General features: G+C 46.5%; 1 protein-coding gene across 2 annotated transcripts; it reads left to right on the top strand.

Annotated features, from left to right (window-relative positions):
- Window positions 1-10,844: 10,844 nt before the first annotated feature.
- Window positions 10,845-19,629, top strand: CSRP2 (cysteine and glycine rich protein 2). 2 transcript variants are annotated; one of them, XM_068936134.1, is made up of 6 exons: window positions 10,845-10,904; window positions 14,575-14,711; window positions 16,699-16,867; window positions 17,823-17,955; window positions 18,597-18,690; window positions 19,316-19,629. In XM_068936134.1, exons 2-6 carry the CDS (start codon window positions 14,600-14,602, stop codon window positions 19,390-19,392), a joined length of 585 nt encoding a protein of 194 aa, XP_068792235.1. In that variant the 5' UTR covers window positions 10,845-10,904; window positions 14,575-14,599; the 3' UTR covers window positions 19,393-19,629. The 2 variants fall into 2 exon arrangements, with proteins under 2 accessions (XP_068792235.1, XP_068792245.1); XM_068936144.1 differs by having other exon boundaries at window positions 10,865-10,880.
- The last annotated feature ends 2,739 nt before the right edge of the window (window positions 19,630-22,368 follow it).

Here is a 22,368-nt window from a genome sequence, read left to right as displayed (position 1 = left end):
GATGTCTAATCTGCGCTACCGGAAACTAATGACATGTCTAGCTCATCTGTCTGTCAGCTCTTAACATGAGACCTGTACTCCTGAATCGTGCAAGCGCTTTGCAAATATCTTCCTGAAGTACTAAATGGGTCAGAGCGACCTGAACGTCCTGAGAGGGGAGACGATCTGTGCACGAGACGTCTTTTGCTGTGTGCTGGGAATTTGTCAAATCCTCTCTGAATACAAAACAGCCACAGGCCGATGGTAACCACCAGCATTCATTATCCTGAATGTGTAATTATCAGTAAATATGTCGGCCAGTGGTTAAATCCTCATTTCTCAGACGATTTTCCTGTTGTTTTTAGTACCAGCTTCCAAACGCACTGCAATGAACTCTTCCCACGGCCTTCTCTAAATTTTGGAGTAGTTCATAGACAGTACGATCAAACAGTAAATATTGTGCTAAGCTGCAAAGTTGCTTTATTTCACCTTAGGTCTTTTGCAATAAAATAACTATATTTTGCATTATGTTTTGCATAACATAATTTTAATGACTGCTATTTAGAAGAGCTACTTACTTTTGATTTCTGTCAACCTTTTTGCTAGGAACATAATACTGGATTGAAAACAGTATCTTGAAACAGTATCTTGAAAACATCTGTTGCATGACAACAGTTACATACAAATAAATCAAAACAAGTTTGAGCTGTGAATTTCAGGCCCATGTAATTATTTGTAAGATGTTAACAGCTAGTTTTGGAAGAATGCGTGCAATGCCAAGGGGCCTTTAAAAGGCCTAATGCCTACCAAATAACTGCAAGCTGGAAACAAAGCTCCTTTATTTCTGATGTACAGCTAAACACAGAGGTTAGATTTCAGAAAGCTAAGTTAATATGAAGGATTTTTAAGGCTGCAGCACCTCACGTGCTGAAATGAATCCGAGCGTGGTGCGTTTTTGTTCCATTGCTGTTTCTGTGAGGTTTGGCCTGAGCCGCGCCGAGACTTTTTCTGTTTGAAATACTGATGTTGCGGCCAGTTGAAGAAGCAAGGCTGAAAGGCTTGCAGAGGCAGAAGGCTGTGTGCTAAAGGAGCAGTACCGTCATAATTATTATTATTACTGAAATCAGTGGGCTGCTTTTAGATGTTTTCAGTGGGTTCCTGATCTGGCCTTTCAGCCTTGCCTAGATGAGGGGCTTGCCCACTCGCGCCAGGGCTTTGCAACGCAGCAACACTGCTGGAGTCCTACTAGCAAAACCACCAGCGGATACTGCTCTTCGAGGATAACTGCAGCCAGCCCCTGAGAAAAAGAAACCGCAGCGATAAAAGGCCCTTTTCCTGCTATTCCTCCCGCTCCCGGCCAACGCAGCCATGTCACCAGGATCATTATATGTGCACAAAGGGTGGTGTTAAACTGCACTGGAGAATGGGCTAATTGATGTTTTTTCCATTGAAAGTGGAACATTTAAGGTGATTTATACTGAACTGAAGGCGTGCCGCTTGCCGTGAGCTCAAACGTGTAGAATAAATAATAGAGAATAAACAGTAATATGTGTAACTAGAGATCAAAAATGACCCAGACTTCACTATGGAAATATATAATATATATAATAATATATATAATGTATATGTAAATGACTATACATACTTCTGACTTTAAATTCAGTCTCTCAAAAAAAATCATATATAAATTATTTTGAGTTCGGAGAAATAACCTTTTCAGGAGTGAGGAAAAAATACAATTAACTAACAAAGTTTCAATTCATGAATGGTTTGTTAAAGCTTTTGAACACCAGAAATAGAGCCTTTTTGGACTGCTACAGGAAAAATATCTTCAGACAAAATAGCATGCACAGTGCCAGTACTTGCAGGGAATATTCAGAATAAACATATTCACCAAGTAGCCAGTTTGGAGTTAATAAGCTTCTGATTTTTGAAAAGAATTTTTTCAACCTAATACGAAAACCTGCCTCATGCTGATGACTGACCATGTCCCTTGTTCTGTTTTCATGTCTCAAATAGTATTAAATGTTGGCTTTTTGTCCTCATCCAGAAGACCTTATCCACTGGGACCTTGCATATTATCTTCCTAGTTATCTGTCTCCCAGTTTCCATTGTTCCCACACATCTTTTTTTCCCATTTACACATTTACCTTTTTTGCTCTCTTTGTTTCCTTTTCTCACTCCTGGCTTCACACTTGCTGTTCTGCCTGTCGTGCTCTCCCCATGCACCCAATGCAGAGCACCTGCAAAAGCAGCTTGCAAAGCAACTTCCAAAAACTGTAAATCCCTGTTTAATTCCTGCCTTTCAGACAATAAATCTCAGTCACCTCCTCTTCGATTTCTGTTCGTATGTCTCCTTTGTTTTAAGTTTTGGATTAAGTGGGGTGTCTTTCTGTGCTGCACAAATGCTGTCTCTTTTTACTGTGCAATGCGTCTTTTAATTTACTCTGTGGAAGAACCTCGGGTCCCAGGCAAGGTCAGAAAAGACCCTTTGGTAGACAATGATATCAATTCACTCAGTTTTAAAGTTTGTGGAGATAATTATCTCATCTACGCTAGAAAAGAAATCAAAATAGCATTTACCACTGCCCAACATCTAGAAAGATAAACTGACTTTCAACATAAAGTGGAATCAATAAGACACACAGCAGCCTTGTTTCATTGCCTTGCGCAGTGAAGTGTAAAAAACAAACTGACAGCACAACTAAGAGAAAAGAATAATTGATTTTAAACATATTCCAAAGATGATGTTTGTAATCCAGTTAAGGAAAACATTGTAGGTCAGTTGGGCTTTTTCCTAACCGTGGGATTTCACTTTCATTAAAGCTGGATCTTCCTCTCCAAGGGATAAAATATCTGTAAGAATCCTTTTAGTTCTTTCATTTCTTTGCTACACCAATATTTCTCAGCAAAAGAGATTTGTATTATACAGGCTCTGCTCTATCTTAGAAAAACTGTTTGTGCACTGTTACAGAACGTGCACTATGCAACCGTGGCCGTTAGAACTTGAATGCAGTGTTGGAGATAATTAATAAGCCAAGTGTTGAAAGCTGACCAGCAGCACCATACAGAAGAGCTTCTGACACCCTGTAGCTTCCTAGTGCTTCTGTGTTTGTGCCAAGAAAAAAGGGTTATTGCCAAGACTACGTGATGTGCAATAGCCAGTCAACGTGATCTTTTTAAGCACAGCTTGTTTTCACTCACTCTTTGGGGAAGAAAGTCATAAATTATTACCCAAAGAAACCACAGAAAAGAGGAGTGCATTACAACGATTTGTTACCTTTGCTGTAGCTACATGATCAGCCAAAGCCAGTGCCACCACCATAAATGATTTTTGCACAGCCAGTTTTGACCAGGGTCTGTTCTGCGCCCTGGCTGAGCGAGAGGGACGGAGCATGGATGGGGACAGGAGCAGGGAGGCGCAGCAGGTCTGCGGGGCAGGGAGGGCCGAGGAGGAAAGGGAGGGCCAGGGGACGTGGGTCGAAGCTCGTGGTGGAAGGGCAGCATCCCTGGTAAGCGGTTTCTGCTGGGCCACCCACACCGGGTGCTCACTTTGACGTGCTTTCCTTGCTGAAACCTCTGCCTATAATCGGTGTTTCCGTAGTACAGTTATCTTCTATTTTTACTGGTTCCAATAATTATTTGGTGATAGTAGTAATTAAAATACTCCAATGGCTACTGATAACTGCGTTAATTAATAATCAGCATTAGCCGATTTAATTCATAAGGTATTCTTTCCTCTTCGCGCAGCACTGAGGTGAACAGTTCAGTTGCGCTTGTACCTAAAGCATATGGGGAAATCTAGATGTGAGGTGTCACTGTTTTATCCCAAAGCTGCTGCCATGAATCCTGCACGTGGGTACGCCCGCGGGTACGTTCCCCTCCAGAATGAGTGGGCGCTACTAGTCTTAGCAGTGGGGACGAACGCTGCCTTAGCCATAGCTGGTGTCCTCTGAGGAGAGTCACCACGTGAAGGCAGTGCTGCCTCTGGCAGGAAAGATGGGCTGTTCAGAGGAGGTCAGAAATACAACTGCTACACGCAAGATCGTGGCTCAGCAGACGGGGATTTAGCCACACATCTCCCGTCTGCAAGCTGAGTGCAGACAGGGCCCCCCGGCTCCTTTGGGCAGAGTCTGTTACAGAGATTTAAAGGTTTCCTCTGTCCTAAAACTGAGGAAACGAAGGTGGGCAGTAGCTTATGGCGGGCTCTTCCTGCTGCTGCCACACTCAACATCAGTTAGCAGCATCACCTGCACCCAACCCCAGTGCCGCCTCTCCTATTTTGCCAGGTTATTTATGAAGCATAGCATAATGAAGCATATGATTAGTTCCCGGGTCTTTCTTCTACTAGTGGATTGCACAAAGGCTGAGGTATACCTCTCCTTTGCTGCTCTGCTGCTGGAGAAAAGAGATTTGTGTAGCACGCTTGTATGCTCCATAGTGACTTATGTTTACCACTCAGACATTACAGTCAGTCGCAAAGTAGGAGTCTGATGCTCATTTTTGTCCAAATGAGAACAGGAACAATATGCAATCCCGCAGAGCCCCTCTGCAGACAGTCAGTGTAATTAAAACACTCCTGGTTGCGAGGAGACATGCTAGAAGTTACAGACCAACCACATTTAATAGCTTATTCCCCTGGAGGCTAGGCAAGTTTCCTGCCAAAATTTCTGTCCCTCCCTCTCCCTGGCTCTGAGTTTCCTAGCCTGGGAAAGGTGAGGCATCACTGCATCTTAGCACGTTGTGCTGCCAGAAGGAGGGACATCAAAGACCTATTTTGTAGCAACCCAGCATCCAGAGACAGCCTGCTTTCCAGTTGGCATTGGCGTGTTGCTGAATTCACACGCTGACCACCCTCTAGCTGCTTTTGTGGAGTCCAAAATGCTGCTCCTTTGATATAAAGACGCAGCAAACTCCACCAAGAGGACATGGAAAGGAGCCACCCCCTTCTTTCTCACCAGAGCTAGCAGTGAGCTCTGGCCCCAGACTGCTACTGGATTTGGCAAAGGTTGGGTGCAGGTGATGTAACCCAGCCCAAGGCAGTGCTCCTTGGCAGGCAAACAGGGAACCGGATGAGCATCATCCTCCCCGGCACTTTTCTCCTTTATGCTTCCTTTCCTTATCAAGACAAGAAGCTACATGCAGCAGTGCCAGGGTGTTGGAGAAATGTTTAGGGTCCAAACTAATACTGGGAATCGAGTGGATGGGAAAAAAAATCACATGGGTTCTTTTCTCGTCCTAACCACTGCTTTTTCACGCTATGGATTTAGTGCTGCTACCATCTGCTTGCTGGGTGATGTCTTCCCAGCAAATCGCTTCGCAGTCCAATGGAACTGGGAAGCTTTCCGAAAACAGCAGTCAGACCGTTTCACCTTGCTCTCCCCCCTGTGCCTGCTATCTAAAATTAAGCCCTCCTCCAAACTCGTACCTGTGTTATTGGAACAAGCTGTGTGGGTCCTCAAATTTTGTCCTGCACTAATGAAATTCTGTCAGTCAGCGACAAAGCTTGTACATCTTTGAGATTACTAAGCTCTCGCCTGCAGGTTTTTCCATGGTACAATACAAGGGATAATCTGGCTTTGTGAGTGTACTGTGAATAAGTCAAGCTTTATTAAAGAAATCAATACTTTCAACCTAAATTATGTCTCCTGCCAGGAAGGTGACATCATTACTAGTACAGGTATTAGTATTCTGCTGAGTTGGCACCTGAAACAGAGTTCATGTTTTGCTAGGCTTTTCAGAAATCTCCATTCAAAACCTCACAACTTCAATATAATAACTTCAATATTTTGCTGGGCTTTTACAGCAGTGTCACCTGATAGCATCAGCACCAGCAGTCTACACTGTGTGTTACTTTGCTAAACTTATTTAGGATTACATACCAAGCATGTGTTTCTTCCATCTTTGTGGGGTTTAGATGAACCTAGAAAAATCTCACTTGAGGCTTCACCATTGTGTGCAAGACCCTGAGAATGAACATAAACTCTTGGCCACTCTGAGCAGCGTTTTGTAAAGACTTTCCTAGAGAAAGCGTTTTACCCCACTCGCAGTTTCCTAACGAGGAGCTCAGCAGTTCACAAGGATTTATTGTCTCCTACATCCTGGACAACTTTAATTGAAAAGTTTTTGAAAGTCCACGTCTGAGGACTGGAAATTAGGACAAATTATTTGCAGGCATGTTTCAAGGTTTAAAAAAAAAAAAAGGGAGGCTTTCTGTTGTAGGCTGGTACACATGTGTGTGGACCCTTGCAGGAGTAAAGATCCCTATTATCTCCCTGGGCAACTATGAGGACCCCATCCATGTCCACTACACCGAATGCTTTGCTGAGCCGGACGGGGAGGCTCAGAGCCTATGCTGAAGCACACAGGAGTACACAGAGATTTCTCACGGGCCCTAAGGCCCCTCTGCTCAGCCTCCTCACACTCCTACTAGCACCCCCATTTTCTACAGTGAGCAGCTCCACAGTTGCCTCAATTTCTGCTCTGCCCTGTGACTCAGAGCTCATAAACTCAAGTCCCTGAAGTGGGACTGCTGAAGACAGCTATTCCTCTGTCCCTGCCCGGCCCTACCCCGTAACTCTGCAGCATCCAGGCAGGAGGGCGCTTGTATGTCTCCCTCTCCCAAATATCTCATTGTTTGGTCCATTTGCCTTGGCCACATGAAAACTGCGTTCAGATACTTGGGCTGCAGCAGGGATTTGTGCTGCAGCCTCCCACGTTGCAAAAGATATGGCAGATGGCTCAGCTGCTCCTCATAGTGCTGTTGTACTGGGATAAATCTAACTTTATAGCAAGGGGAGGAGGGGAAAAGACAGTGTCCGGGACAGTGACCACAACGTTTGCGGGCAATGCGGCAGACCGGTGCTCAGTGCACTCCACGCCACCATGCTCCACTGGGTGACGGAGCAGTCGAGGGTGGGAAATGTGCTCCTCCGCTCTCTCCCACCAGGCAGGACCTTTGCAGCTCCTACCTCTGGAGGAGAGGTGGTGCGGCATTGAGGAGGACCCATTTTATTTAGATAAGGAAGTTAGCTAAATAGGTATGTCCTTCTAGCTAGGTGCAAGTAAGGGTGATACTGAGTACGAATTAATTTTTTCACTAGCTGATGTTGCATAGAGCTAACTTCAAAATCCATTGGGGCGGGGGGGAGTTAGCCAGTGAAAAACTAACCAACGTACAAAGGAAAACATTGAAAGCTATCTGACTGGCAAGGCTAGCAAATGCTAGCTCTAATGCTAGTTTTGAAATAATCTTTCATAACAGGAAAATTACCTAAACTGTGCTCTGTCAAGAGCGTAATTAAGGAAGCTCTATCAGTAGTTTTGTACAAAAACTATGTCTGAATAGGACTAAAAGAAATCTGCAAAGTAAAATCTGGACTACAAAATAAACTTGCATAAGATAATAGCAAGGATTATCAGGAGAGCAAGCAGATTAACTGTCCACTGTAATCAGACACGTGGCACCATACTTAGAAGATCAAACCAGGATAAGATAATCTCAGGTGAGTGGAAAGTATTTCATGGATGTAAAAGGCCTGAGGACACTGACAGGCAGCAAGTCTTTTGAGAAGCAAAAGGCAAGCTGATTATTTACTCAGTCTCCAAAAACATGGAAAAAGCACTTTTACATAAGATTATAGCAAAGCCCAAACTGGAGTACTTTGGTTTGAGGTGAAAGCAATGAATGAACATGCTTTGGGTCAATTTTGCAAGCGCAGGGAGAACTGTTTGTGTGCGCTGCCTGTGGCTTTTCGCATGGCCAAGAAAAGGGTAGCGCACTTCCCTGCTTGCAGTCTAGAGCCAGACGTGGCAGGTCAACAGAGCAAGGGCAGCAGGGTTGGAGGTTTTGGGCAAGTGAGTCAGAGGAGTTTACTGCAGAAGTCCAGAGTTAGGCAGGAAGAGGACAGCGAGGCAGGGGATGGGGCAACGGGCCTGCTCAGGGAACTCAGCAATGAAAAGCGAATGGGAGAGATGATCCAAAGTAACAGGGTGTACGCGTGCAGGACAGCAAGGAGGAATGCTGTAGGGTCAGATGCAGACTTTACCTTTAAAAAATCCTGTATCATGCCCTCAGGAAAGAGAGAAAAAGAGAAAAAGAGATCTGCCGATGAGATAGAATATAGGTAAATGCATATTTATAAGATGTACTGATAGGGAATAGTAATTAGCAATAGAAATAAAGTATGTGGTGAAAGTTTTTATTCCTGAGTGTTGTAGTAACATAGTCCTTAAATGTTCTTCCTATAGTAATGGACTTACCGATGTATTTATGAATGTCCCTCACAGTTATTCTACTTCTCACAGACTGACTAAATATTAGAAATGAGAAAAGTAATTCCTGGATGAGAGACTGCCCGCTAACCGGCCTCACCACTGAGCAGGCCCAGAAGAGTGTTGTATTTCACATTCGCAGGACGCCTTGGTCATGGTAAGCACATCCTTGCTTTGAGAAGCAGCAGTTCAAATCCTAATAGAGCCCGAATGCTACTTTCTTTTTGTTGAGGTCCTTCTTGTTTACTTTCAATAGTCTTTAGGAAATGCTATCAAAAGGGAAAATCTAGTAGCATCTGGAGGCTACCTGAGGAGGCACGGTAAATAACTTAGCATCATTACACCTCGTTCCAGCAGGGCTGGGAGTGGGACTGGTTGGACAAGAGAGAACAGGCATAATTGGAGTCAGCCTAGTCTGACTCACACATCTCCCTTATTTTTCTGAATCGGAGAGCTCCTATCCCTAAATGTAATCTCCAAGTCATGAAGCAAAAGTCACTAATACTTTTGCTACTGTTTCTATTCCCTTCCCTCAGAACGTAGAGTAAAATTTCTGTCATTACTTTTGAGGTCAGGCTCTTGGCCTTACTCCACAGGAACTGATACTGAGTTTGCCTATGGAACAGAGCACTAAGACGTGCATAAACTGGGCACAATTTGGTCATTCACAATTCATTGCAAATGAAGAAGAAAAAAACCATAAACGGGAAGGAAAAAAGTCTCAGTGAGTCATGATTGCCAGAATACAGGCTGCAACACACTGGAAGCCCATTTTAATGGGAGAGGACAACTAACCTTTCTCATGCACATACCTTTTGTGGAGGTAAATTTTAATCTCGTGATACAAGCAGTTTGGCCCCGGAACGTATCCAGGATGTTGGACAAAGTGGCTCGAACAACGCCCAGCCACCTGTGCTAATACAGTCCCGGCAGGATCTATTGCATGCCTGTCTCACTGACTGCCATTTCTTTTTACAATACTCGCATTGAACGTTTTGTATGAAACTGCCTACCCTGAACTTGCTGGGCTTTGTTTCTGGTGCGCACGACGAAGTTGTTCCTGCGCTGAAACAGAGCGCCTTGGCATTTGGACGGGTAATGACTAGCTGATCTGGTGTTTGATTAATAGAGGAGGAGATAAACCTGCGTTTCCCTCTAAACACAGCGAACCCTGTGCATAAACCTGAACCAAACCCAGCAGCGCCCGATGGCCCTGCAGACGCTGAGGAAGGGGCCACTTTTAAGAGGGGCTTCAAGTGCTGAGGTGTTTTCCGCAGTGTGAACTAGCTGATGTGGACACGTCGAATTACTGTGAAAACTGTTAAAACCCTTCCTGACCGGTCCACACTGAAGCAGTGGTGCCGATCCCTCTTGTGCGGGGACCGGCAGACTCCCACGCGCCCGGGAGCCTGCTCCGGGTGACGCGCACGCTGTATCTGTCAGCGCAGCGAAACAAACTGCTTAGCCCAGCAAATCTTCCCCCTTTTTTCCTGTGGCAATCGACCGTGAGGCCTGCGTGGACCTCATGTGGGCGGTAGAGACGCTTAGAAGTGAAAAAGTCCTGAAAACGTTGGTCATATCTGAAACTGCGATTGGGCTATTTCTGCTTTGCCCACCCGCTTTGCGAGGTGGCCGGCGCAGTCAGACGCTGCCCTTCCTCACCCCTCGCTTGGACGCCGTGTGCTGGAGCCCCCCAGCCCCCGCGGCGGTTTGGGCATGCGGGTCCCCTGGCCCCGCAGCGGGAATGGGGGCCAACCCCAGAGCAGGGTGTGGGTCCACCCCCACACTGGGGGTGCAGCCCCGGCCCCACAGCGGGATGCAGGTCTGGCCCCACAGTGAGGGCTGCAGAGCAGCCCCATAGCAGTGACGGGGCTCCAGCACTGCAGTGGGGTGCAGGCCAGGCCCCACAGCAGGATGTGGGGCAGGCCTCACAGTGGGAATGGGGGGCTGGTCCCATGGTGGGGATGGGGTCTGGCCCCACAGCAGGATGGTGGGCATGGTGGTCTGGCCCCATAGCGGCGATGGGGTGCTGACCCCATGGTGAGGTGCAGCCCTGGCCCCACAGCAGGGTGCAGGTCAGGCCCCACCAGACAGTGGGGACCCAGCTGCATGGCGAGGTGCAGGGCAGGCCCCACAGCGGGGAGGGGGGCCTGGCCCCACAGCGGGGTGTGGGTCAGGCCCCATAGGAGAGTGGGGACCCAGCCCCATGGTGGGATGGGAGTTCAGCCCCATGGCAAGGTGCAGGGCAGGCCCCACAGCGGGGATGGAGACTCAAGTCGCATAAGCAGGGCTGGGGGCCTGGCCCCACGGCGGGGATGGTGGTCCTGCCCCACGGCAGGATGGTGGGCACGGTGGCCCGGCCCCACGGTGGCGACGGGGGTGCCGACCCCACGGCGAGGTGCAGCCTTGGCCCCACAGCAGGTCCGGCCCCCACCAGACAGTGGGGACCCAGCCCCATGGCGGGATGGGGGTCCAGCCTCACGGCGAGGTGCAGGACAGGCCCCACAGCGGGTGGGGGGGGTGGGGGCCGGCCCCACGGCGGCGCTGGGCCGGACCCGCGCTGGCTCCGCCTCGGCCATTTAAGCAGCGCCGGGGCCGGGCCGGGCCCAGAGGAGCCGGGAGGCGCGGTGAGAGCCGGGGCGGGCGCGCAGGTGGGTCGGGCGGGTGCCGCGGACGGGCTTTGCGGTGCCATTTCCCCTTCCCTCTCCCCCTTCCCCCCCCCCCAAAAAAAAAACAAAAAACGGGGCCGAGCGGGTGCCGTCGGGGCCGCCGCGGGGTGCAGCTCGCCCGCGCGTCTCAGCCGGACGAGCGCTTTCGTGGTGCGCCCGGCAGGTTGGGTTTTGATGTTTGACACCGCAGGCTTTTTTTTTTTTTTTTTTTAAAAAAAAAACCCCAAAAACTCGGAATCTGACTTTTATGCCGGGCGAGCTGGCAGCATCCGCCGGGCCGGGGGCGCGGAGGGGCGAGGGTGGGCAGCAGGGGAGCCCCGCCGGGCTGGCGCACCGGCGCGCGTTGGGCTTTCGTGGACTGGTGGCTGAAAAAGCGCTGGCGTTATCTGGTAAGGATAGGCTGCGGTTCCTCTGGGTCCTCCTCGTGGGAAAACCTCTGCAAAGGGATGGGTGGGAGAGGTGTTTGCCGTTGCCGTGGCTGGTGTTTCGGAGAGCGCTAGCCCGGTAGAGTGCCCCCCTCTCGGGCCGAGTCTCTTACGGGAGGAAAGTAGCTGCCTACAAGCCCGCAATCAAAACTTGAAGCTGTTGGTGCTGGTGGTGATGTTTAATTTCTGCTCTTCGGCTCCCTGCGGGCCTGCCGAAACCAGCCAAAAAGCCTTCAGGGAGCAAGGAGAGCTTAATGCCGCGCTGAAAGTCAGCGAAGCTCTCAGATGAGACCTGGACAGGCAGGAGCTCTTGGGTGGCGCTGAGGAAACGGCCCGTGGGCAGGGGTGCGTGTGGGTCTGCTGTCCTTCGCGCAGCGCTTCTTCCTGTCATCAGACTGTGCCTCCGGGGGTGCCTTCCAGGCACTCCTGCCTCGGGGTGACCCTCGCTGTTGGATAATGGAAGAAATATTGCCGTTCCTCCCACACAAGCTGTCGTGGGAACGCTATGGGGAAGACGAATAGAAGTCTCTTTTGTGGAAGAGACCAAGGTCACCTTGAAGTACTGGCTTCAACTCCTTTATTTAATGACCTTTTGGAGTCCTTATCAGAGGACTTGAGTCGACCCATGGTTGCCAGATAGTCTAATACTTAATGCTACCCGTGGGCAGGAGGGGTGGAGCTGTGCCCCGTGCAGCCCCATATTGCATGGGGAGTCTGTGGCAAAGCTGCAAACCTAATCCAAGTCTTCACTTCTAGCATGCATGGAGCTAAACAATCATTTGCTCATAAAGTAATTAAAAGTCATTTAAAGAACTAAATGCATGCAAGAACATGAGGATGAGGATTGTGAGTGCAAAAGAGGGCAGAAGAATACAGCTTATGCTTCGGAAAGTGCAAAGTTGGAAAGCAATCTCTCTCCCGCCCCGTTAATGCATTCCTTTTCCCAAGCTTTGTGCAGCCTATACTCCTCTTAACTAAGGATGCCGTTTGCCATGATTGATGTCAGCTGCTGTGCGGTAGCACAGCCAAACGCTTGAATAAAAGAAATGGAATCTTAATTTTTAGACTACAGTTGTGCCAAGAATGACAAAGACAAAGTGGTAAATGTCATAAAACTAATTTTATGAGCTTGGTCAGAGCATTAGTTCTAAACCATGGAGCAGTAATGGTGCTAATCCTGTAGAAATATTGAACAAAGGAATAGCTCAGTAATTAGTGTCAGTGCTGTAAAACGGCACTACTCAGCCACTCTGCTGAAGCTTCCTAAGCCTTTGCTTAGGAATTTACCTAAGATGCCCCCATTCACGTTAATAAACTAATCTTATTTTCCCACATGCCATGAATGGCTGTTTGCTCCTCTCAGACAAAGGTCTTCTAGCAGTTACTTGGCAGTACGTCTGACTTGGGAACTGTGCTACCCTCATTGCATGCCTAAAGCTCTGCTGAGCTACAGGTCAGGTTGTTTGGGCAGGCTGCTTACTTTAACGGTGCCAATATGATGGGCCACTTAATTTGGGCTTAGCAAAAACTGCTGCTCTGAGATGTGCCTTGCGAGTCACATCTCGTAGGTGCAGCAGCAGCCGTGGCACCCACAGGATGCCTTGCTCTGCGCTGCGGTCACCCTCTTGGCTCTGTATGTCCAACGCGTTGGTGAGAGCTCTTGGAGGAAGAGGAAGGTGAAATGAACGCTTCCCTCTGCTGACTGGGAGGCTGCGTGGTGCAGGCGTGTTTCCAACTCTTCTCTCCTGGCTGGAGAGACTTCCTTAAAAGACTCATAGTCCTTGGCTTCAGGCTAAAAGAGACAAAAGGCGAAGCTGAATCAAGGCAGCAGGGTGCAGGCTTTTCCTGTGGGTGCTGTCCCGTGTCCCTTGTCCCTGTCTGCAGACATAGGAGAACCTCTAAAAATAACCAAAGGTGAGTTGCGCAGGTGGAAGTGGGATATCTCTGTGAAATCTCTCCCTCCCTGCCCAACACCTGACTCATACCACAGTGCTGCTGTGACACTAGTGTTTGGGAGCCAGCAGCATTTGGGGAATGGCGCAGGTGATGATAGGAGCATTACAGTAGGTGAGTGCTAGGCGTCCAGCTGGCCAGCTCATGGTCCTTGCTCAAAATGCTACCTGAAACAAGGGCCAGTGAGGAGCAGGGGGGGATGAGGCCTGAACAGCTCAACTCAGTCTTTAGCTGTAGTTTTATTGGCCCAAGTGCTTATGAGCAGTCCTCCACCAGTGACGAACCGAAGGGGAGCAAACTCGCATTAACCAACCCTTGTGAGTTGAGGACAGGGAGGAGGAAGGTCAGGTTCAGGCATGACCATTGCAGCTTCTGGCTTAATGTAGGAGACTGTTCCTACAGCTGTAGTTAGGTGGGATCGGCGCTGGTGCCTGTCCTTCCTTACTAACCTGCTGTGTGGCTGTTGCAAATGATGTATGAGATACAGTTTTGCTTTCTTCCAAAGCAGCAGTCCCTCGAGTAGCTGGGTTCAGTTCATGTAAGCTGTCTGGCGAAGGCATAGTTCATGTGATGGCAATAGGGTGCCGGGGAACTAATCCCCGCTAACTTCTCTGCCGTGTAGGCATATCCTCGAAGGAGTTCAAAATATCCCTGCAGCCTTAATAAATGGCTCTGCGGTGAGGTGTGCTTTGGCTTGTGCTGTGCTCTGAATGATAGACTCAGCAGTAAAACAAAATGCCATTGTTGGCACAATTGGTGCGCTTCCATCAGCCGAGAGGCCCAGAGTTAATGAAGCATAGAAACTGAAATTATATCCATCTGCGGGGGGGGGGGGGGGGGGGGATGTTTGCTCAAGGTACAGTAAAGCCCTTGTGCACGGAATTGTAACTTGTGCATATCCAATTTATGTAACTTTCAGAATCTTGAATGGGGACTGGAAGATGTGTCTGGTGAAGACCGTATCTTTGTTTCTCTTGCTGTTAGGGAGCAGCGACCCCTCTTCCTGTTGGAAGTCCGTCTGCTTTTGCAAATGGCCAGAGAGGGTCTGCTGAAGCCTGTAAGCCTCGCCTGGGATCTAACGGGCCGAGAAGTTGCTCTGGTCAGACAAACTTCTCATGTAATGGAAGGTCGAATTTTTTATAAAGTTGAAAAAATCATGACCTTGTAGTCTGACAGCTGAACTCAGCAGACCTTGCTTAAAAGAGCCTGTAATACTAATTCTCTAAACTAAAACGCTGAGTGGAGCTGCAGTTAACAAACTCCTACCCTTCCAGCCTGACTCAGTCTGCAAGAGGCAGCATGCCGAACTGGGGAGGCGGTAACAAATGCGGTGCCTGCGGCCGGACTGTCTACCACGCCGAGGAGGTGCAGTGCGATGGGAGAAGCTTCCACAGGTGCTGCTTCCTCTGCAGTAAGTACTCTTGGGATTTCGCTGTGTGGCATTGAAACCTCGTCTGCTGTAGTGCGGGAGTTGCAGTGGCAAAGTGCTCTTCCACAGAAAATTTCCAGGGCTCCAAAGCTTGGTGGGGACCTGTGACACGTAGGGACAGCAATGGCCAGTGACAGCTCTGTCCATCACCTGTCAGGCTTGGCTCATGTTTCACTTCATGCTTTCTAAGCCTGTTGGTGCTGTGTACACCTGAAAAAATATTGTCCTAAGCAGAATGTGGCTTTTCTTTTTTCCTCATTGTTTCTCTCCTTCCCTTTCTCCTCCCTTTGCCCCCTCCTGGTCCTGTCATCCATATAGGTGAGGCAGGTACTTTAGGATGGAAACCAAGCTTGAGTATTGCTCACGCAGAGGAGAAAATCCAGTGACAGCACCCAGTTTGCACTGATGCACCAAGTTCAAATGAACTTTTACCTGGAGTCTCGGTGCAGACGGAGGCTGATAGAGTTATAAAACCCTTTCTCTGAAGAATGTTTAATCTACTGCCATGCAGCCTGGGACACTAGCATGCTTGCAGCACAGTTGAACTGTCAATATTTTAGCAAAGCCAAAAGCCTAGACTTTCTTGGCACAGGGGCCTGTGGTTTATCTCAGATGAAAAGAGTCCAAAGCATTGTTTTCCAGTCCAACCAACAAGTCCATTGAGGCATTGAAAATAGCTTTTTCTGCTGAAAAGACTTTTGATTAGATGAAAGAAACAAAGGGTCACTTCATAAACTCTAGGCTAGTACTTTGCAAACAAACAGCCTGACAAAATACAAAGATCTTACCTTATTACAAACATGAAGTATTGTTTTCTTACTTACTGGCATTTAATATCTACAGACAGGAATAGGATTCAGCATTCTTTATATGAACCACAGTTGCAACTAGAAACCAGCTTGCTAGTAACTTGCAGTATAACATCAGCCAACTGTGAGGGCATGGGAGTCTAGGTGCACCTATGTTCCTTTTCCTTAGCTCTACAGCAATTTTTTTTTTTTTTAAGTGCCTCAACTGCCTTATATTCAGCATTTTATGGGAGTTTCTATTAAAAGAAACCTGGAACTTATAGTCAAACAATGGCTCCAGTATATTTGATTCAATATTTGCTTTTGCTTAGTGCGTAGTTCTGTGGGGGGTTAAAGTCTGTAGACTTAGCAAACATGCATTAGTTGGATTACTTACTGGATATTTGTCTTACAAGAAGAAGTTTGGAGCTAATGAATGCAATAAGCAGAGGTCTCTATTTTGAAGACTAAGTGGTTTTTTAATACTGAAAATCTACAAGTGGTACAATTGGATATTCAATGCAGGTCCTTTGTTATGAGCATAATGCTGTTGCAGGTTGAAAAAGCACCTCAACTTTGAAAGAAGCTTCAAAACAGGAAATAGTTCTGCTTGCTACTCTAGCCTTGAGCAGGATGCTTATGCTGCACTGAAGGACAATTTATGAATGAGAAGCAAGGGAGGCCCATGTGGTATAACTGCGAACCAGTACCAACTTTGCCCCAAACCAGCACTGGGGAAAAAAAACTTTGGGCTTTTCGTTGTCCCTGCTCCACCCCAGACAGAAGTGCAGGGTAGGCACTCTTCTGTGCTGGTGAACTTTTGCTCCGAACTATGGCAACAGTCAAGGGAAGCTGCCGACTGCATTATCTGGGTTTTCTGAGCAGTCTCATTCATCAAGCCACAGCAAGTTTCCAGGCTTTAAATTTCTTGATCACGAAAGGGTGGGAGGGAATAGAGCCCCTTTATAGGGATAAGCATAATTCACTAATTCAAAATACAACCTGCCCCCTCTACTCTTTAGCAGTTCTAGAGCCTCATAGGAAGGAATTATGGAGAAGGAAACCTGTAGCATAGTTTCTTGCTTGATATTTTAGCTTACAACATGTGCTGATGGAGACGGTCCTTCAAGGCAATTTAACTTTTTTCTTTTTTTTTTTTTTCCTCCTCTTTCTCCCTCCAGTGGTCTGCCGGAAGAACTTGGACAGCACAACTGTAGCGATTCATGATGCTGAAGTTTATTGCAAATCTTGCTATGGAAAAAAGTATGGCCCAAAAGGTTATGGATACGGCCAAGGGGCAGGCACACTGAACATGGACAGGGGAGAGAGACTAGGTATCAAGCCTGAGAGGTGAGTTAATGAGTTGTTATGTGCGTGGCCCTTGTCCTCCACTACAACTTTCATAGGAGTTTTTCAGGCTGAATTTTGTCCAATTCATGTTGTCGGGAATGTAAATGCTCCCAAATACCCCAGTGTAACAAGGTGCAGGGCATTTAACTTAAAAATGCACAAAACTTCTGCTTGTAAGTACATGAGTAGGCACTGTATGAGTAGGAGTTAACCGCAGCTGAGGATGCCAGAACCAAGTCACACCAGAACTGGATTGTTAAATGCTGATGGTTCTGCAGAAGTCCACAGAATGCAGAAGTGAGTGTCCTTCTTAAGGCACTCTCCTAAATAAGACGTGAATGGTAACTGTTCAACAGGCTCTGGCAAGGGTGGATTCAAACTGTTGAGAATCTGAGGCTACAGGAAGAATAACTGTGTAAATGTGTAACTGGTAAATGAAGAACCAGCCTAAAAAAAAAAAAAAAAACAACACCTGAGGTATGCCTTGCAACTTGCTTCATGCAAGTTCCTAGATTATTACTTGACTTTGACGTGCTCTCCAGCTAGAACATGTCCAGAAACGACAAATAGTTCAATCCATTAGGTTCAGTGATCGGTTCAGGCTCTAGGTATGAGCAGCTAAGAGGAGTTCAACCGAATTATCTTTAACTTACTGTCTGATAAATCCAGTATCTTCTACAGAAGTGAATTCCAAGACCTGTATGAAGGTGAAAAGGAGAAGGCCCCTCAGAAAAGTAGCTTTTTTTCAGTAGTCATTATCCTTTGAAGCGTGGCCTTTCCTTCCTTTGTTCCTACCAAGTGTAATCAGATAGCCTTACTGGTAACTAATCTCTCCAACTTTAAAAAAAGAACCCTTTTTCCTGTACTGTGTTGGACGCTGCACCATTAGTTTTGTTAAGGAGAGCAAGAGATCGCTTATTCAGAGTAAGAATCCTAAATGTCTTGTTTCTTTCAGCACACCCTCTCCCCACCGACCCACAACAAATCCAAATACTTCAAAATTTGCTCAGAAATTTGGAGGTGCAGAGAAATGCTCTAGATGTGGTGATTCTGTTTACGCAGCTGAGAAAGTAATAGGTGCTGGAAAGGTAAGGAAGTGTGCCTTTTTTAACTGCTAAGTGGACTTTAAAGTGAACAACATGTGTTACTTGGCTTTGCTAGGGGGATGCTATCCAGAAGGCAGCAGGGAATCAACTGTGGTGTAGTTACCTTAAAATGGCATTTCTCAATACTGGAAATGATCAAATCAATGTAGTTTTTAACTTCTTCAGAGAAAGAACATCTGAAATGGAAACTCTGGGTGAAGAGCGCTCACCTTGGATTTCAGAGTTGAAGCTTCAATATCTTCTTTTGCCAGAGACTTCAATCAGATTGCAGGAGCGCTCTCCCCAGCAGGGGGAAACAATCCTGTAGTGAACAGCTTATGACATGGGCTGAAGGTTTCAGCAGAAAGGGGAGTTATCTGAAAATACCGTGTAAAGCTGGCTGACTCAATACTGATAGCTGAGATCTGCTCTGAATTCATTAGATCAAATCCAAACCTCTTAAAATACTTCCTGAACAGTAGGTTACCTGGAGTTCAGGGCTGTGTGCCATCTCTACAAATACAGAACTGATGCACTTAAACTAGTTTTCATTGCATCACTCATCTATACTGAGGCAGGTTTTTTTTTTTCCCCCAAAAAACTTGGGGATTCTGTGTATTTAAACTCTCTTGTCTTTTCCTCAGCCATGGCACAAAAACTGCTTCCGATGTGCCAAGTGTGGAAAGAGTCTAGAATCTACAACCTTAACTGAAAAAGAAGGAGAAATCTATTGTAAAGGTGAGGAAAGAAATGATCAGTTGTTTTTGGTTCAAGGTAATTTGTATGTTAAAAGGACAGATGCTGAATTTGTTCCTGGTATAAGGAAGCTTTTTCAGCTCCTGTCAAGATAGAAGTACTCTATACATCATAGCAACAAAGCTGAGAAATGCAATAGCACTGAAGCTATTGATGTAGTTTACATCTGCAGCAAATAAAACTTTACATACTGAATTACAAAACAGCAGCCTGTGCCCTTTGAGTGGGTCAGAGAGCAAATTGCAGAGCAGGAGCCTAACTAGCAATGATCCTGCCTTGCCTTACATGAGGTCATGGATATAAACTTGATTCACACATAATTTGATGACAACATATGTCTTTGGGGATATCTAGCCACCAGATAGATCTACAAATTGTTTACACTGAACATCACTCAGAGTAGGTTAGAAACTATACTGAAAGAGCAGACACTCTACATTAAGTTCAGGCATGGCAGTTGCCTTGCCTTAAATGCTTGTTTTTGAGCATTGCTTTGGATTCTGATAATCTGGTGCCTAAAGTGAAGTAGCTGAGTGGCTTAATCTAGAAAATGCTGCTCTTAAACAAGTCAGTAGCCTCAAGTACTACAAGTTCATCTCTCTTGCAGGTTGTTATGCGAAGAACTTTGGCCCCAAAGGATTCGGATACGGTCAAGGAGCAGGTGCCCTTGTTCATGCTCAGTGAGGGAGCACAACTTAGAATCTGTTATGGCTCTTCTGAGACTCTTCTGCAAGAAAACAGTTTCCTAAATGTTACTAACTACTGTGAAATGGATGCTAGTTTAATATAGTATTTGGGCCAAGTTTTTAGCAGGCATTAAAAAAAAAAAAAACACTGTTCTCCCTTTGCTTTATTTACCACATTTTAACACTTAATATTGTATATCAATTCAATAAAGTTCTGCTTGTTGATGTATCCTAAGAGGTGTTACATGCTTTGTCAGCTGTAATAAGGAGATGTGATGTGGACTGGATTCAAAGATCTATTCAAACATAGGGTTACTGCGTTGTTACGGGTGGTGGAGGAGATACGGTGATGTGGAATTGGTATAGGTCTTCAGCACAAGCACTGTGCTGATCAAGCCCAGCATGACTAAAAGTAAACTTGTATAGCACTGCTCACACTGCTCAGAAGTGAATGAATAACCTCGGCAAAGAACAGGTAACTCTTAATCCATCTGTTCAGGCAGGGACACAGTGGTGAAAGAGATTTTTAGAAGCTGTGTGCTTAAACGACCACCTATCTCTACCCTAGATCTTTCCAGGGAAGAGAAAGTAAGCCACTCTGACCATAATTTTTTTTGTTGCATTGCATCTACCTAGGTGTTGAGGTTTTGCTATACGCAGGACTAAGTGTACAGGAATACTGTACCAAGACAACTGCAGACTAATACCATCCTTGCTCAGCAACTGAACTGACCAGGCTACAGACTAACATGTCAAACGCAGTTTTGAGAGGTTTTTGACCTTTTTTTTTTGAGTAGTGTTATAACAGTCAGTTCTCTGAAGACGTTAGAGGATTGCAGATGTTTCAGTTGAAGGACTTCACCCACCTCCATACTGACAAAAATACATATAACTAATTAACATGTGAGAGCAGAATAAAATTATGCTCTGAACAGTCCAGTAGATAATGTGACTGTAATTCAAGTAGAATGGGCAAGGAATGACAGCAATTATGTCTGTCAGTGTGGTGCAGGTTTACTCCCACGTGAAAATGCCAGTTATGTAAAAGCCATAATAGTCAAGTGTCTTCTCAGCTGCTAACACAACTATTCATTAGTAGCAACTCTCTAAATGCTAAAGGCCTAGACCTAAGGGAAGACTACTTTTCTCTTGCATGGAAAGCTTTTCACCAGAACCCTTAGCTACTTTTAGGGGCTGGAACGGAGTCCTACATGAGAACGCTAGGTGTGAACTGGTAACCTCCAACAACATTTCACTTCTAGTGAAACAAATGCAAATCACTGCTGCAACTGGAGCCCTATGACTAGACCAACACAAAAGCTTTATGTGAGAAACATGATCCAAAAATATCCAATTTAAGGAAAAGAAGTGGCTTATTTTTCTGTCCTTATAAAGCCACATATACCTTCCTTTGGTGGAGAAGGTGTGCCTGAGCTCCAGCATGTAACAGGCTACTAGTGCAGGAGTATCTCTCAGGCCTTTCAGTAGAAGCTAGATATACTACTGTCCTGCAAGGAGGTTGGGGCTCAGTCCCTGAGAAAGGCAGTGTAGGTGAAGTGAAGGGAGGTCAGGCCAGTGGTTAGGACCTGGGTAATTTTTTTTTGGGGGGGGGGAGGGCAGAAGTTGAAGTTTCAGTTTCTGCACCAATTTTACACAATAGTTAGTTAAACAAAAACAAAAAAAAGGGGGGGGGGTAGATTTGAAACACTGTCTGGTTTCAGAAGCAGCCTGATACCTTTGGGGGGAGGGGGGGAAATCATTCACAGCATGAATTCATGGCGACATGTTCAAGACTGGGAATGCTACAATAAAAGTAATAATCAACTATGTGAAAAATGGTTGCAGACTGAGTTTTAAGGAACCTCTTTATTACTGCAGTTTGAGGTAGTGCAGCACTGCAAGCCAAAAGCCTGATCAGAAAAAAAAAAATGTATGAGGCAACATAATATACAAAGAGCATTTTGTATGGATTATTAAAGAAAGACCAATGTGGATCTCAGGAAGGACAGACAGACTGAGCAAAATGTGAGCCAAGAGGTTGTACAGTTCATATGGGGGGGGGGGAAGCCTACCACTTTTAAAACAGAAACTGAAAACTAGCACATGGTTGGGGTGGGAGAGGGCAAGAGGAAGCAAGAGCACAGCAGTTTAGCGCAACAGAAGGTATTTTCATTTCGCTCTCCTTCTTACAGTCATGTAATATTGCTACAGCTTTCACAATCTTTATTTCTAACCATGTGTGGGGAGGTGAGCAGCTGAACAGCAGCATTAACCACTTCAGCTGAGTTCACTCTTCAGGTGCCCTGTGCTAGTCAAATAATCTGGAATAGGAGGGGGGGGGTCTCCCTCTTCCCCAAGGGGAGCCACCCCAGACCTTGTCCTTGACATTTTACACCTGAGCTTTCCTCCAAGCAAGGCAAGGCAGTATCAATTGGAGCATCTCAGGAAATGCAGCGTACAGAGTGCAGTGCCCAAAATCAGTGCTAATAATTAGAAAATATGATATGTGTAGTCCAGCTTATTGGTACTTAGGGAAAAAAAAAGCCAGAAAAGGGAAACTATGTATTAACATATTCTACATCAGCACTAGATGGACGGTCTGCGTGTCTGGCAGAGCCTAGCAATGAACAGTCCAACCAGAAACACTTGGAAAATGCCTGTTCGCACAGCTGCCTCATGTAGGGAAGAAAAAAAAGCTTAATTCTGAGTCCAGACTTGGGCTCACTGCTGGGCTGCCCATAAGCCTGAGGGCAGCGGGCTGATTCGCGCAGCAGCCGGGGCTCCTCGCCAGGCACCAGCTCCCCACCTCAGAGCACACCCCAACTCAGGCCGCCCCAGCTCAGGGGCAGTAGCGGGGCCCCAGCAGCCAGGCAGGCAAAGACAGCGGCAGTATTGCCACTCTGCCGCCTTGTTACCTGATGGAAGTGCTTCCTGTTTTGAGGAAGGCTTTGTAAAATGCTGAGCGGCCCAGTTC

This window comes from Struthio camelus, chromosome 1, assembly GCF_040807025.1.
Source record: "Struthio camelus isolate bStrCam1 chromosome 1, bStrCam1.hap1, whole genome shotgun sequence".
In the NCBI taxonomy this organism is placed as follows: domain Eukaryota; kingdom Metazoa; phylum Chordata; class Aves; order Struthioniformes; family Struthionidae; genus Struthio; species Struthio camelus.
The sequence above is the reverse complement of the archived record's forward strand: the minus strand, read 5'-3'. Positions and strand labels throughout refer to the sequence as shown.